Source organism: Sciurus carolinensis, chromosome X (assembly GCF_902686445.1).
Source record: "Sciurus carolinensis chromosome X, mSciCar1.2, whole genome shotgun sequence".
NCBI lineage: Eukaryota > Metazoa > Chordata > Mammalia > Rodentia > Sciuridae > Sciurus > Sciurus carolinensis.
Genome location: NC_062232.1, coordinates 26409484 through 26427521, shown reverse-complemented (window position 1 = coordinate 26427521; position 18038 = coordinate 26409484). Strand labels below are relative to the sequence as shown.

General features: G+C 34.9%; 1 protein-coding gene across 4 annotated transcripts in view; it reads left to right on the top strand.

The window, feature by feature from the left end:
* The window catches only part of Dmd (dystrophin), a 2099091-nt gene that overhangs the window by 377457 nt on the left and 1703596 nt on the right, over positions 1 to 18038 (top strand). For all 4 annotated transcript variants that reach the window (XM_047536255.1, XM_047536256.1, XM_047536254.1 and 1 more), the window contains exons 5-6: positions 9039 to 9131; positions 15560 to 15732. In XM_047536255.1, coding sequence (XP_047392211.1) covers positions 9039 to 9131; positions 15560 to 15732 — 266 coding nt within the window. The remainder of the gene's footprint in view (positions 1 to 9038; positions 9132 to 15559; positions 15733 to 18038) is intronic.

The following is an 18038-nucleotide window of genomic DNA, read 5'->3' as shown; positions in this document are numbered from 1 at the left end:
TTCCATTGTATATATATATATATATATATATATCACAGATTCTTAATCCATTCATCAATTGAAGGGCATCTAGGTTGGTTCCACAATCTGGCTATTGTGAATTGACCAGATATGAACATTGATGTGGCCACATCACTGTAGTATGCTGATTTTAAGTCCTTTGGGTATAGGCCAAGGAGCGGAATAGCTGGGTCAAATGGTGATTCCATTTCAAGTTTTCTAAGGAATCTCCACACTGCTTTCCAGAGTGGCTGCACTAATTTGCAACCCCACCAGCAATGAATAAGTGTATAATTTTCCCCACATCCTCGCCAGCACCTATTGTTGCTTGTGTTCTTCATAATCGCCATTCGAATTGGGGTGAGATGAAATCTTAGGGTAGTTTTGATTTGCATTTCTCTTATTACTAAAGATGTTGAACATTTTTTCATGTATCTGTTGATTGCTTGTAGATCTTCTTCTGTGAACTGTCTGTTCATTTCCTTAGCCCATTTGTTGATTGGGTTACTTGTATTCTTGGTGTAGAGTTTTTTTGAGTTCTTTAGGTATTCTGGAAATTAGCGCTCTATCTGAAGTATGAGTGGCAAAGATATTTTCCCACTCTGTAGGCTCTCTCTTCACATTGCTGATAGTTTCCTTTGCTAAGAGAAAGCTTTTTGCTTTGAATCTATCACAGTTATTGATTCTTGCTTTTATTTCTTGTGCTATGGGAGTCCTGTTAAGGATGTCTGATCCTACGCCAACAAGTTGAAGATTTGGACCTTCTTTTTCTTCTATAAGATGCAGGGTCTCTGGTCTGATTCCAAGGTCCTTGATCTACTTTGAGTTGAGTTTTGTGCAGGGTGAGAGATAGGGGTTTATTTTCATTCTGCTGCATGTGAATTTCCAGTTTTCCCAGCACCATTTGTTGAAGAGGCTATCTTTTCTCCATTGCATATTTTTGGCCCCTTTGTCTAGTATGAGAAAATTGTATTTATTTGGGTTTGTGTCCATGTCCTCTATTCTGTACCATTGATCTACCTGTCTATTTTGGTACCAATACCAGGCCGTTTTTGTTACTATTGCTTTGTAGTATAGTTGAAGTTCTGATATTGCGATACCCCCTGTTTCACTATTCCTGCTAAGGATTGCTTTAGCTATTCTGGGTTTTTTATTCTTCCAGATGAATTTCATAATTGCTTGTTCTATTTCTGTAAGGTGCATCATTGGGATTTTAATTGGAATTGCATTGAATCTGTATAGCACTTTAGGTAGTATGGCTATTTTGACAATATTAATACTGCCTATCGAAGAACATGGGAGATCCTTCCATCTTCTAAGATTTTCTTTAATTTCTTCCTTTATTTTTCTGTAGTTTTCATTGTAGAGGTCTTTCACCTTTTTTTGTTAGATTGATTCCCAAGTATTTTATTTTTTTCCAGGCTATTATGAATGGGGTAGTTTTCCTAACTTCTCTTTCTGAATATTCATCACTTATGTATAAAAATGCATTGGACTTATGAGCATTGATCTTGTAACCTGCTACTTTACTGAATTCACTTATGAGTTTTAAAAGTTTTCTGGTGGAATTTCCTGGTTCCTCTAAATATATAATCGTGTCATCAGCAAATAGGGATAGGTTGAGTTCTTCTTTTCCTATTCGTATCCTTTAATTTCTTTGGTCTGTCTAATTCCCTGGCTAGAGTTTCAAGGACAAAGTTGAATGGAAGTGGTGAAAGAGGGCATCCCTGCCTTGTTCCAGGTTTTAGGGGGAATGCTTTCAGTTTTTCACCATTTAAAATGATATTCGTCATGGGCTTAGCATAGATGGCTTTTACAATGTTAAGGAATGTTCCCACTATCCCTATTTTTTCTTGTGTTTTGAGCATGAAGGGATTCTATATTTTATCAAATGCTTTTTCTGCATCTATCAAAATAATCATGTGATTCTTGACTTTAAGTCTGTTGATATGGTGAATTACATTTAATGATTTCTGGATGTTGAACCAACCTTGCGTCCCTGGGATAAAACCCACTGCAATGTAGTGCACTATCTTTTTAATATATTGTTGTATGTGATTTGCTAAAATTTTCTTGAGAATTTTTGCATTGATGTTCATTAAGGATATTGGTCTGAAATTTTCTTTCCTTGATGTGTCTCTGTCTGGTTTAGGTATCAGGGTGATATTGGCTTCATAGAATGAGTTTGGGAGGGTTCCCTCCTCTTCTATTTCATGGAGTACTTTGAGAAGTATTGGAATGAGCTCTTCTTTAAAAGTTTTGTAGAACTTGGCTGAGAACCCATCTGGTCCTGCACTTTTCTTTGTTGGTAGGCTTTCGATGACTTCTTCTATTTTATTACTTGAAATTGATCTATTTAAATTGTGTATGTCTTCCTGGTTCAGTATAGGTAATTCATATGTCTCTAGAAACCTGTTGATGTCTTTGAGATTTTCTATTTTGTTGAAGTATAGATTTTCAAAATAGCTTCTAATTATGTTTTGTATTTCACTCGTGTCTGTTTTGATATTTTCTTGTTCATTCTGAATTTTAGTAATTTGAGTTTTCTCTCTCCTTCTTTTTGTTAATGTGGCTAAGTGTTTATCAATTTTGTTTATTTTTTCAAAGAACCAACTCTATTTTGTTAATTTTTTCTATTGTTTCTTTTGTTTCAATTTCATTGTTTCAGCTCTGATTTTAACTATTTCATGTCTTCTACTACTTTTGGTGTTGGTCTGCTCTTCTATTTCTAGGGCTTTGAGCTGTAGTGTTAAGTCATTTATTTGTTGATTTCTTCTTCTTTCATTGAATGCACTCCATGTAATAAATTCTCCTCTAAGTACTACTTTCATAGTGTCCCAGAAATTTTGATATGATGTATCTTTGTTCTTGTTTACCTCTAGGAATTTTTTTTTTATTTCCCTCCTGATGTCTTCTGTTATCCATTCATCATACAATAGCATATTATTTAATCTCCAGGTGTTGGAGTAGTTTCTGTTTTTTGTTCTGTCATTTATTTCTAATTTCAATCCATTATGATCTGATAGAATTCAAGGTAGTATCTCTATCTTCTTTTAATAGGTAACATTGGCTTTGTGGTATAGAATATTGTCTATTTTGGAGAAAGATCCATGTGCTTCTGAGAAGAAAGTGTATTTACTCTTCGTTGGATGGTATATTCTATATATGTCTGTTAAGTCTAAATTATTGATTGTGTTATTGAGATCTATGGTTTCTTTGTTTAATTTGTGTGTGGAAGATCTGTCCAGTGGGGAGAGAGGTGTGTTAAAATCACCTAGTATTATTGTGTTACGGTCTATTTGGTTTCTAAAATTGAGAAGGATTTGTTTGACATACATGGATGAGCCAATGTTTGGGGCATAGATATTTATGATTCTTATGTCTTGCTGATTTATGCTTGCCTTAAGCAGTATGGAATGTCCTTCTTTATTCCTTCTTACTAACTTTGGCTTGAAGTCCACATTATCTGATATGAGGATGGATACTCCAACTTTTTTGCTGTGTCTGTGTGCATGGTATGTTTTTTCCCATCCTTTCACCTTTAGTCTGTGGGTATCTCTTTCTATGAGATGAGCCTTTTGCAGGCAGCAAATTGTTGGATCTTTCTTTTTAATCTAATCTGTCAGTCTATGTCTTTTGATTGATGAGTTCAGGCCATTAACATTCAGGGTTATTATTGAGATATGATTTGTATTCCCAGTCATTTGACTCATTTCTGTTTTTTGACATGATTTGGTTTCTCTTTTATTTGGCTATTCCTTTAGTCCAGTTCCTCCCTTTGCTGATTTATATTGTTGTATTTCATCTCTTCCTCATGGAATATTTTGCTGAGAATGTTCTGTAATGCTGGCTTTCTTTTTGTAAATTCTTTTAGCTTTTGTTTATCATGGAAGGTTTTTATTTCATTGGCAAATCTGAAAGTAAGTTTTGCTGGGTATAAGATTCTTGGATGGCATCCATTTTCTTTCAGAGCTTGAAAAATGTTGTTCCAGGACCTTCTAGCTTTAGGGTCTGGGTTGAAAAATCTGCTGATATCTGTATTGTTTTCCCTCTGAATGTAATTTGATTCTCTTCTCTCACAACCTTTAAATTTCTGTCTTTATTTTATATGTTAGGTATTTTCATTATAATGTGCCTTGGTATTGGTCTGTTGTAATTTTGTATATTTGGAGTCCTATAAGCCTCTTGTATTTGATTTTCCATTTCATTCTTCAGATGTGGGAAATTTTCTGATATTATTTCATTGAATAGATTGTTCATTCCTTTGGTTTGTTTCTCTAAGCCTTCCTCAATCCCAATAATTCTTAAATTTGGCCTTTTCATGATATCCCATAATTCTTATGGATTCTGTTCATAATTTCTTACCATCTTCTCTGTTTGGTCAACTTTGTTTTCAAGATTAAATATTTTTTTTAATGTCTGAGTTTCTGTCTTTCAGGTGTTCTATCCTATTGGTTTTGCTTTCTATAAAGTTTTTAATTTGGTTTATGGTTTCCTTCATTTCAAGGATTTCTGTCATTTTTTTTTCAATATCTCTAACTCTTTATTGAAATGATCTTTTGCTTCCCGCATTTGCCCTTTTAACTGTTGAATGGTGCGATCATTCAAAGCCTGCATTTGCTCTTTCATCTCATCATTTGTTTCTCTGATCATTTTAATTATGTACATTCTGAACTCCCTTTCTGACATGTCTTCTGCCATGCTGTCATTGGATTTTATTGATGTAACATCTAGGTTTGTTTGGGACATTTTCTTTCCTTGTTTTCTCATATTGCTCAGGTATCTACACCTCTAGTAGTGAAACTCTTGAGATATTGCAGATTTCCTCTGTTGGCTTATATTGTCCCTATAGATTTCCAATAACTTGCCTCCTAGCCTTCAGTAGCCTGAAGACTTGGAGGAACTTGATAATGCAGTGATACACAAGGAAGCTGCCTCTCTAGGTGTGGCCTTCAGGTGGGATGTATTTCCTGCTGGTGCGAAGAGGCACTTCCAATTGTTGACCAATGGTCAGTCAAAAGGGAGACTAGACTATGGGCTGGGGAATGGCTTATCTGGGCCTGTGTCTCTGGTTCTACCACCCTGGTGGGAAAACCTCACCCAGCGGGGAAGACTCACTCGGTGGGGACGTCTCGCTGGGCAGCTTTCCTTCGAGAAATACCCTTCGGTCCAGGACTACCACCTGGGCTGGGCAGCCCTCCTCTGTGACATTCCCAGGGATCTGGACCTACCTCCTGGGTCAGGGAACCTCGCCCTGTGATTGAGACTCTCGCTGGGCAGCCCTCCTCTTCAACGTTCCCTGGGTCCAGAACTACCACCTGGTCTGGGGGGCCTGGCCCTGTGAGGGACTCTCTCTTGAAGTGGCCCTTCTCTATGACATTCCCTGGGGACTGGACCTACTGCCCAGGCCTGGGACCCTCACTCTGTGCCAAAGCCTCTTGCTGGGCCATCCTCCTCTACAATGCTCCCGGTTATCTGGGTTCACGGCTCCAGCAGTGGAGTCTCACTGGGCAACTCTACTCCACGAGGTTCCCTGTATTCTGGGACTCCTGACCCGCCAGTGGGAGAGACTCACCCAGCTGCCCTGAGTTGGTCCCAAGTCTTTCAATACCTCTTCTTCTTGAATCCTGAGTCATGTCAACGGGCCTCCAGTCTCCTGTAGGTGTCTCAGAAAGGGAGCTGCCCTTCTGATGATGATGGCCACACCCTCAGGAATAATTAAAAATGCCTGCACCAGCCTACAAAGAAGCTGGGGAGCTCCAGCGAGGGTGCGCTGAGTCAGCACAGAGGGAAGTGCAGTGTCCCTAAGCATAGGGGGGCAGGCAGCCAGGCTCAGTGATGGTGTCCAACCTTGGCGTGGGGATTGGTGGACCGGCTAGCACTGCCTGATGGCCTGTTTGTTTCTTTCTTAATACACTTATTTTTATTTGTTCTTTTTAGATATACATGACAGTATAGTGTATTTTGACATATTATAATAACTACATGGAGTATAACTTATTCTAATTAGGATACCATTTTTGTGGTTGTACATGATGTAGAGTTTCACTAGTGGTGTATTCATATGTATACATAGGAAAATTACATCATATTCATTTCACTGCCTTTTCTATTCCTATCCCCCCCTCCCTTCCCTTCATCATCCTTTGTCTAATTCACTGACTTAGCATTTTTCCACGGTTCATGGATGTGGCTTATATCAGAGTTAGTTTCTTTCTTTCCTTCCTCTCTTCCTTCCTTCCTTTCTTCTTTTTTCTCTTTTTTTATTATTGAGAATTGAACCCAAGAGTGCCCTACCACTGAGCTACATTCACAGTCCTTTTTATTTCAAGATAGGATCTCATTAGATTGCCCAGGCTGGCCTTGAATTTGTAATCTTTATGCCACAGTCTTCCAAGTACCTGGTATTACAAGAGTGTACTAACACTCCCAGCTAGAATTTCATTTTTTGTAAGACTGAAAATATTCCTGTGTGTGTATTTCTACCTTTTGACTACTATGGATAATAGTATGCTAATGAACATTGATTGATAAATATTTGTTCAAGTATCTGCATCCAATTCTTTCTTCTTTTTAATTCTGGGTATATACTTAAGTGTGAAATTGCTGGAACCTATAAGATTATAATTAGTTTTCATAATGTGACCTCTTATTACCTTTTGAGTTTTTTGGTGTTTGAGATTCTTCCTTAATCACCTGTATTATAACTGAGCACAGTACCTGAACATAATAGAAATTGGACCTCACAAGGGATTTTGTAAAGATAAGCAAATGGAGAATCCATCTCCCTGCTCACAGTGAGATGTTTGAAACAGTAGATAGGAACTGCCTATTCCTTGCTCCAGATTTCCTCAGGATTATCCATGTGACAAGTCAGAACATTACTGTCAGTGATAATTCCACTTGTATAAGTGTATTTCCTAAAAAAAAATCACATATTCTCTGCTTAAATGATTAACTCATCAACAATGGATGATCTGATTATCACTGTCAATAGAATTGATTTCTATGAAAAGAGAAAGGATTTTCCTTTTGTGCTCTAAATATGTTAGTTCCTAGAATGTAGGCAAAATATATTTGTTGAATGAATGAATCAGTGAAGGAATTGAAAAGTTTGTAGTGGAATTCCATACAGAGGAACTCTTTTCATCTACTGCCATGTGAGAATCTCCATGTGAAATGTAAATGATGGAACTTTATTTTGGTGAATTATCAATATATTTTGGAATCTTATAAAATTAAGTATAATATTATGACCAAGATATCAACATTAATCAAACCTACCAATATTATTCAAATTCCTGCTGTTTTACTTAAACTGATGTGCATGCATATGTGTATGAATGAGTTTGCTCACTTCTACACAGTATTATCACATGTAAATTTATATATCCATGTTCAGAGTCAAGATACTTTTCTGTCCCTTCAAGGATTCCTTTTATTGCCATTTTCTTACTACCTTCACCTACCCACATTTCCTACCCCTGTTCCCAACCTCTGAAAACTGCTACTCTCTTCTCCATTTCTGTAATTTTGTCTTTTCAAGACTGCTATATGACATAATCATACAGGATGCAATATTTTGAAGATTTTTTCCCCACTTAGAATAACTCCCAAGAGAGTCACCAAGTTGCTGCATGTATTAATAGTTTGTTCCTTTTTATTTCTGAGTATTATTTAGTGGTATGGCTCTACCTCAGTTTTTTTTAGCTATTCATCCTGGAAGAGCATCGAGGTTATTTCCAGTTTTTGACTATTGTGAATAAAACTAGAATCGTGTGCATGCTTTTGCCTAAACATAAGTTTGTGTTTCTTTAGGATGAATGTTGAAGTGTACAATTCATATATTATATGTTACATACATATCCATTTTTTTAATGCAGTGCCAAATTCTTTTACAGAATGACTGTACCATTTACATTTCTACTAGCAAATTTTGAGTGATTGGTTTCTCCACTTGATGTAGTCATTTTTATTTTAGTCCATATAAGTGTGTAGTTATATCTCACTATGATCGTAATTTGCACTTCCCTAATGTCTAGTAATGTCAAACATCTTTGCATGTGCTTATTTTTCTGACTCTTATGTTAGACTTGACTGCTTCTAAAAATGTTAGCAGCATAAAGGACAGGTGATAGTCTTTGCTTTGTGATCACATGGCAAAATGGAAGCAAGAGAGCAAAGCCAAAACTCCTTTAAAACAATCCCTTCTTGTGGTAACTAATCCATTCCATTCATACATAATCCTTTTCTTGGAAATGAACGTTAATCCTTTCTGAAGGTGATGTCCCTTCTGAACCTAAGCTTCTCTCACTAAGTTCCACCTCTTAAAATTTCCATCATCTCTCAATACAATTACACTGAGGGCTAATCTTCTAGCACATGAACCTTTCGGGACATATGATATTCAAACCATAGCATAGATACTTGCCTTGAAAACTGAAACCCTAATAAATTTTGGTACACAAACTCAGTCCTTAGTAGGGAAAAGAGAAGTGGCCACTAGTTTCATTGTTTATTAAAGCTCTAATATCTTTCTAAAAATATTAAAAGTGTGGCCATTTTAGTCAAATGTAGTCACCCTTATTTTTAAAAGCACTCCTAGATAGAAGGACCTGTAAATAAACTTACCTTCTCTTTCTTTACTTTTTCCCTACCTTCCTTCTTCCCTTCCTTCCTGCCTGCCTTCCTTCCTTCTTTTGTTTCAATTGTATATCAGAAAGAATATCTTAAATGTCCTATATGAATTATCACTATTTGAGACTATTTGGAGATATTCTAAATGGTCTCTTTAATCTTCAGTAATCTATTCATATGCTAAAAGTATTTTCACTTACTATCTCTGCAAATGTGTTTGAGAGTGCTTGTTTGTTAAAAAAGAGTGAATTTACAAATGCATTTAGTTTCATTTTTTAAAAGCTGTAATGCTACCTAGGTTCTGATAATAGCTAAATGCAATTAGCTTCACATTTTGTTTCCTTTACAATTCAGCATTTGGTTTCCTTCCTTCAAATGTTATTTTCCCTTTTCTTTAACAGGTCGATTTAGTGAATATTGGAAGCACTGACATAGTAGATGGAAATCATAAACTGACTCTTGGTTTGATTTGGAATATAATCCTCCACTGGCAGGTAAAACCTGATGATTGTTTTCTTTTAGGATAATATGTTATATGTTGCTAATCCTTTCTTTTATTTTTACCTTTGACCTGTAAAATAAACACATATTCCTCTAACAATACCAAGCCATCTCTATAGTGCTGCCTATTAAACTGGCACAACTCATGTCATCTGAGATATTAAGAATCTGGAGATCATAAAGCAGGACCTTACACATTTGAAGGAATATTTTGTAATTTTTATTTCACTGAGTAAAGATGAGACAACAAAGGCAAAGTCTGAAAATAGTAAATATATGTTTCACATATATATCTTCTATAACTTAACTATAATTAAATGCATAGAATTTTGTAAAAATAAAGGTATCCTTTTTAAAATCACTATCAAAGGAACAAGCTTTTCAATCTTGTGTATTGTTAGTGTAAAGTAATGCCAATAAAAGTTTAGTGGGATAGGCTCTGCATGATGCTGCACATCTGAAATACCAACTACTCAGGAGGCTGAGGCAGAAAGATTCCAAGTTTGAGGCCAGCCTAGGCCACTTAGTGAGACCCTGTCTCAAAATAAAAAGAAGAAAAGAAAGCTGTGGATGTAGGTAGTACATTGCTACATTCAATCCCAGTACCAAGAAAGAAAGAAAGAAAGAAAGAAAGAAAGAAAGAAAGAGAGAGAGAGAGAGGGAGAGGGAGAGGGAGAGGGAGAGGGAGAGGGAGAGGGAGAGGGAGAGGGAGGGAGAGAGGGAGGGGGGAGGGGGAGGGGGGAGGGGGAGAGGGAGAGGGAGGGGGAGAGGGAGGGGGAGAGGGAGAGGGAGGGGGAGAGGGAGAGGGAGAGGGAAAGAGAGAAAGAAGGCAGGAAGGAAGGAAGGAAGGAAGGAAGGAAGGAAGGAAGGAAGGAAGGAAGGAAGGAAGGAAAGAAGAAAGAAAGAAAGAAAGAAAGAAAGAAAGAAAGAAAGAAAAGAAAGAAAGAAAGAAAGAAAGAGAAAAGAAAATATTAGTCGGATATGAATATTTGTATGGGTATACCTGTTATATACACTTCTTCATAATCCAATTTGGAAATTGCATTTTTTATCAATCACTTGAGGATAGGTTATTCTGAATACAATATTTATTCAACCTTTGTAATACAGATGAAATATCTTTTGGTTAAATGAATGGAGTGTATACATTTTTTTTATCAGATCATTATGAGCTTAAATTTAAACTTTTCTATTTACCTTCTTGGTGGCATTGAATATAACGTCATACCTTTTGGGGACCATAGCCCCCTCACTGCCAAAAGAGGAAAAGAAGGTTGAATGTGTATGTATATATTCCTTATTAGGATTAAATGAGAGCATATCTGTAAAATACCCAATAAAGTGCACCAAGTCCATTTGAGATGTATGATATGAATGACATTGATTGCTTAGCATTTCCACTCACATTTTAAGAATTCAGAACATATTTCAGATATGTCTGCCTTTATTACTAGTAGGAATTTTTTTAAACTGCTCTATTGAAATGTAATTTCATTCTATAAATGTACCTGTACTCATTGTAAAATTCATCATGTATGAATATGGTTTCATTATGTTGCTCAGTGGCTTCTCCAGCTATCTTGAGCTAGGAACATTTTTTCCCCCTAATCAAGCAAAATTTTTAGGTTATTCACGGTTGTACAACCATCACAGCAATCTAATTTTAGTACTTTTCCACTGTCCTAAGAAGAAATTTCTTGTCCATTTATAGTCATTCTGCACTCCCACTGCAACTTGAGATAACCATTAATCTATTTCTACCTATATACTTGCCTTTTTGACATTTCATATCAGTGGAATCATGTAACACCTACTTGTATGTGTATGTATATGTGTGTATCCAGCTTCTTTCAGTGTGCATATTTGAAGTCCCTCATTGTGGTAGTTATTTTATTACTACTTCATTGTGTAGAGTGCACTTTTAACTTGAAATGTAGATTGGTCTTGCATTTTCTTTGGTTTTGTATCTGCATCAGATAGTATATAGACCAGAGGTTTACCTCCTTAATTCTGGAGCCATACTGATTTCCCAATTGGCCCCTTGTCTTTTATTGTTCCATCAGACTCAATTGCATTGTACAGAAATGTAAGGATAGAGACAGAGAAAGAGAGTAAGAGAGAGAGAGAAATCATAACTGCTGACAACAGAGAATAGCTCATGAAAGCCTCACATGAGCCCAAGTTGACTAATTACCAGCCTTTTCCATGTACTGATGTAAATAAAACTAGCAAGAAAACATAACCCACCTTCCTCCAGTTTTCCTCCTATTCCTCAGTACCTCTCACAATAGCTTGACAGAGGAAGAGTTTTTCCCCAATATATAATATGTAAAATACAACAAAGTTAAAACATTCCATAAATGAAGTAAGACACACAAAAAAACAAGTTTCCTTTTTATTATTAAATGCAACAGATGTAAATACTACTGTATGAAATTGCTGTAAAAGTTTTGACATATTTTCAGTTGTTGTATTGATCTTAGCACCTAGTAATGAATTGTTCATGGAGAGACCCCAGTTTGCAGACCACACTGAGTATCATAGATATTGGTTGTGAGAAAGCAAGGAGGAGAACTCAGGCAGGCAGAGTTCCAAAAGACATTTTCAAATGTATTTATCATCCAAACTCTCTCATAAAATCTCATCCTTTTGTAGCTCCTCATAGTCCTTTCCTATTCTATCTCAATTCACTCCAAGATACAATTTCATGAGTCATGTCTGGTGTTTTCTTAATTTGCCTGTGAGTGTTCCATTTTGTTTTGTTTTTTGTTTTGGAGAATTGGATTAGCATGCAGAGGAAGAGCTTTTACACCCAGGACTACTAGAAAAAGTATTTTTTCAATCTTTCTTTGTCTGAGACCTCTCTTATACCCCCATTATTTTCCACCTGTGTTCTGAATGACTACATCATTGTGATTGCAAGGATCTAGACTCTTCCCAGCCATGGCCTACTTAGTTCATCTTCTAATATTTTGCCTCAGTCTCTAAAAATTCTAAACACACTTAAAATTATCCTGCTCAAAGTTCCTCATCATAACTCATTGAATTTCAAAATGTGTTCTCACTAAGATCATATGTGTGTCTTTCTTATAAATAGTAGAAGAAGCCCTTGAACCTCAGCAACGATTAAAGGGCATTCTGACCAGTACTTTCCAGATCTATCAGATTGAGTGTTATTAAGAGACAAAAAGATATGAATCCTTTCTTCCAAAGCCACATGCTATGTTATTAATAGTACTCTGGAGGACTTCTCTTTGAAGTCAGCAATGTTAACTTTATTTCCTTATCACTGTTTTTCTAGTTTCCACTTCAAACAAAATTGTTAGCCTGAAAAATAATGCATATTTTCAGGAGTAAGTGGCTTTGAACAAAATTGACATGTAGACAACGTGTATTTGGCATCTTTTTCTTCCTTCTTTTTTTAAGTGCAAACAATACTTTTTAGAGTGGTAAACTAGACTCTGGCAACCAGCTGGAGATCAAACCATATCTCGGTAACAGTGGTGTTCTATCAGAAGTTAAGTTCCCATCTTTTCTGACTAAGCCAAGGGAAGTATTCAGTTCCAAGGCAAATTCACTCTGAAATATTTGTATTATTTATACAACATACAATTATGAGAAAATGAAGTTTTTTTTTGCATTGATGAAAGTCATTTCAACTCTTTCCTACCTTCTGTGCACCCTTCCTAACTTCTGTGAACTTATTCTGCTCTTTTACAGAGCTTCATATAAACTATTTTTTTCTTATAGAAGATTATTCCTACCTCTTTCACCCTGTCCTTCCACTGCAATAAATGCTAATCACAAACTGATTTTCAGTAGATTTTGAAGTTGAGTTTAGCAGACAGCTTGTTTATTAAATATTCTCTTGGGACCAATACATGGAGAATGCCAGAGGTGGCAGAAGTGGAAAAAGGAAGAGCAACAGCTATGACGCAGACCCAAGAACAACCTTATTCAACCCCACAGTAAACTTGAAGCCAAATGACCCTTAAGAGTAGTCCCAAGTGGGTCATAATGACTGAGAGTTTATACCACACCCTTCTATCAGTCATTAGAGGTGGTTTAACCTGGGAAGATTGTGATCTTGTGTGACAGGACTGCAAATCAGTTAGTCCTTGATGCTACCTGATAACAGCTTGAGCAATAAGATCTTCCTTTCAGGAGAATCCTGACAATGCATCTCCACATCCATCACATCATCTTTGACCAATTAACTCCTAGTTCTATTTTTAAAAATCACTGCTCAACTACCTTTCAATTTTTTTCCATTAAAAATTATTGCAATTGTAGCACACATATACACATATTAGTATAAATTTATTTATTTTTTTTAGGGACAGTAATCCATTAGGGTAGGAAAATTTTCTGCTTACAGCCTCACCTTATGACCAGCTCAGTGATCTCCTAACAACTCTTCTTTATGTAGGAAAAGAACAAATGATTATCACACATTGTCCTGTGGCTATTTCTCAAAAGCTACTTCTTTTACCCAAGTAAAAGTCATGCCAATGAGACTGAGACTGATAAAGTAAATTAGTGACATAATGATGGTAAAAGAGTTTTGAATTTGTTGTCCTTTAATATTATGCACATAGAAGGCAGTTTGGCCAACCACTTCACCATGAGTTTTATTCATCATTAAAGAGTGGCCTGAGCAGTGAAAATCCATCACTACCACTGTGCTAGTATTTGTTGATTGCAACCCTAGTTCAACACAGGACACAAAGAACCTGTCCTACAATTGTTGTACTTGGAGGTTATATACTTTATAATTTTAGAATATATGAAAATTATATATCTTATATAATTATATATCTTATATAAATTATATATCTTATATAATTTGACCTATTTATTCACTGAGTATCTGACTAAATAAGCAGGCCAGGGAAGAATTTTAAAAAGTGGATAACCTGTTCCTAAATAATACATCCTTAAATAATAGATGCAGCTATCAATTGATCTTGACAAATATATTCAAATATTTCATGTCATTAAATTGTTACCACATTAATGAAACATAAATCTAAATGTTTTTTGAAGATTTGAAAATAAGTATGGGGGACTGGGTTTGTAGCTCAGAGATAGAGTGCTTGCCTAGAACATGTGAAGAACTGGGTTTGATCCTCAGCACCACATAAAAATAAACAAAATAAACTTATAAAAAGTATAGAATATAGGATATCCAAAAATTTGCATTGCCTATTTCCTAAAAAGATGTGTAAAATTGAAGATGTTAAAATATGTATTTACCCCAAAGACATTTGTTAACTTTTACATAGATGAAGAAACAAAATGAAATGTCATATTTAGAATGAATAATAAATATTCATCATATGATCAAATTTTGGTAGTATATGTACCTTAAACTTCTCAAAAGGAAAGCCCTTGGTGGTAAAGAATAATCATGTTTACTTGTATACTTCCTATAAGTCTCTTGCAAGGGGCCTAAATTATATTTTAAAAGTAGCCTAGTAAATATTGCTTTCATAGAGTACATTGACCCTACATTCTATAATGAAGTGTCACTGAATTCATGAAACTTGGAAAAAATGCTTAGGATGGATTTCTATATTGAATTACTTAGAAGAATAAAATTTTGAAATACAATATCCTGCTGAATATTATTCATAGATACACAAAGCCTAGGATAGAATCAAATGTACAGAAACCAATTAATGAAAATAAAATCAAGGTCACATAGCTACAGTCTTAGGCATAAATATTCCTTTATTTTATTGCATTAAATTTTGATTTTTAAAATTTTTAATGGGCAAACATTTCTGTATTCCTTTTTTTTTAAATTTCAATCAATAAATACAACTTGCATCATTGTATCATTTTAAGTTATAGTATGAACCTAGGGTTTTTTAAAAAAAATCAATTACTATATTTTGGATTCTTTCTTTTGCAACAGTCTTGTTTGTTTAGATGAGAAAACTGAAGCCTAAAAATGTTAAGTTTCTTTCACAATTAACACTATTAATTAATAGCAAAGGCATGATTTGAATCTAGGTTTTATAAAAAGTCCCTCCCATCCAAAAAATAAAATCACTTATTGCTCTTAAGTTATTGTTAAAAATAAGTCTAATGTTTTAAGTCTAATTTAACAAGTCTCTTTTCTATCCATTGAAAGTTAGATCAGCAATTCTGAAAACAGTATATTTATAGTTAAATATGGCAGAATTCTTAAGTAACAATATATTAAACAAATGATAAGGCACAGGTACTACCGACTCAGAACAGACTTCTAACCAATTTTAGTGGATTCAGTCCTGGTAAAATCTATTTCTTATCATTAACATTTGGCCCTAAAATTCCCATCATTTTTTATAAGACAGAGGTCATTCATATTAAAGTTTGTAGAGTTTTTATTCAAGGAATGCATTTTCTTATAAAAATTTCTTTATATGTGTAGGTAAAAAATGTAATGAAAAATATCATGGCTGGATTGCAACAAACAAACAGTGAAAAGATTCTCCTGAGCTGGGTCCGACAATCAACTCGTAATTATCCACAGGTTAATGTCATCAACTTCACCACTAGCTGGTCTGATGGCCTGGCTTTGAATGCTCTCATCCATAGTCATAGGTAAGGATACTACTGAGTTGTTCAATAATTTTGTAAGTACTGATTTAAATGCTGATGATATATTTTACTCCAGGTTGGTTCCAGATTATTCCCTACTATATACCACATGTAACATATGTTGACCATACTAATCTAACCATTCATTGTAATGTACCAATGGAATGTATTTTTCCTACTTCTCATATATCATTTTGTTGTTGAAATATCAAATTCCTGGAGCATGAAATTGGTTATAGTGTGGGGAGAAGATAAACACTTGAAATTGGGACTCCCAGAACATCCAGGTTGTATTCTAACTTTATTGAAAATGAAGTTGTTCTCTTATACAAATAATATATTGGTATGAGCCTAAACTATAAAACTAAAAATGAATCCAAATTTCATGTTAGTGGTTGTAGTAAAATGTATTACTATCATCATCAGATAAATAACATACAAAAAAGAAACATTTGTCTTATGAGATACAGGTTTGATAGCAAATACCATTATGCCCTGTGTAATTTCTTCTACATCAGGGTTAAAATAGGCTCTGAGCATTTTAGCATCCATGGCAGAGCAGAACACAGTTAATTCTATGACTCAATGCTCAGAATATTACAACAACAAAAACGATTTCTCTGGAGTAGCAAAGAAATTGCTGTAAAGCAATGCAGAGTTCTGAGGATCCTCATAAAAAGAACTCAGTGTAATACAGTGAATCAAACATCTTTAATTCTATTCCATATAATATTGTATTTCCTAAGTTCACAAAAGCTATTTGCCAATCTTGTATAATGAAGTTCAATAAATGAATTAATAAGAGTTCAAGAAAAAGCAAAACAATGTGGGAACTAACATTTATATATAACTTGTAACATATAATACATTTATATACACTATAGATAGTGTTATGTCATATATGCTATACCATATATCTACACATTATATTTACCCTGAGGGATATCTACATCGATCGTATTATTACCTATCCCTTCTACTCCAGCCAGAGTCAAATGCATTGCCTAATTAACTGTGTTTGAAATGCCATTGGACTGCATCTTCCCTAATTTTCAGTAAAGTTGTTTTTGTCACTTTGATTTTTCTTTTTTGAAGAGTCTACTATTTTCCTATGCCAATCTTACTTCTAGAGAAGCTCAGAATATAAATTGTCTTCATGGTAAAGCTCAACCCAAGGGCAAACACACTCTAAATAAGCATTTTTGTTAGGTGTCATGCTCCAACTGGGTTTAATTAACCCCATCCAGACTGGGTTTCCAGGTGAATGACTCAACAAACTGATTTTAGAAAGAAGGCTGTCTGGCACCCAATCAGCATGTTAAGCATTGTTAACACATTGTTTTTCCTAAGTATGACAGAAGAAAGATTTTCCACAGCTTCAATATAGTCAGGTAAGAACAGATAGAGATGTTCATTCTGCATCATAAGCCAGTGCTCATTTATGCAGCCACATGCTTCACACGGAGGGCCTGAAAAAATATTGATCTTGCTCTTCATGTACACATTTGCAGATGAACAAAAATATCGAGGATCAGGTTATGCAGTCCTTGTTGGCTCTTTAACATTTTCTTTTCAAGTGGAAGACTTCAATTCTGCAAGCATGTTCACATACTACATTTCTTTATATTCTGTTTTGTGATTTCTGAATATATTTCTAGATAATACAGTAAATATATCTAGATGACCTTGTCCCTGACCCACTCTTTCTCTCTCAAAATATCCTTTTTTGTATTTTATCCCTTGTTCTAGTGAATCATCAGTAACTATCACTTTATACATTAGTTAGTTACTTTTCAAGAGGTTCCTCACAATTGTTAATGCTCTTTCATGAATCATCTGTCTCATTGTTTTTGACAGATGTTCATATTGTTTATTTTTAAAAAATTGTGGAACTTTGTGTTCCAAGGTGATTGTCATTGGTACACTTAGGAAAATCATAAGGTGTTCGATTTCAGTAATTGAGTGACTCAGTAATATAGAACAAAGGCATGTGCTTAATATAGAACATAAAGATTAACAGAGGACCTTGGAAATTAAAAGTTTTGTGTAAAAGCACAAAGTCCACTACAGTGCAGTTGAAAGGAAGCCAGATTCTATTTTTACAGGAGAACCCAATGATAAATGCTTAGAAGTAGGTAAAAAATATATAGGTAAATTTGCGATAACTTTAAAATTGCAATTAAATTATCTTGTTAATTCCTTATTTAATTATAACAGTAGTAAAAAAAAAAACAGGTATTAGAGCTGGGGGAAAAGGAAAAAATACATCAAATTTGTCTTCATGATCCCAAACCTACACCATGTGATAT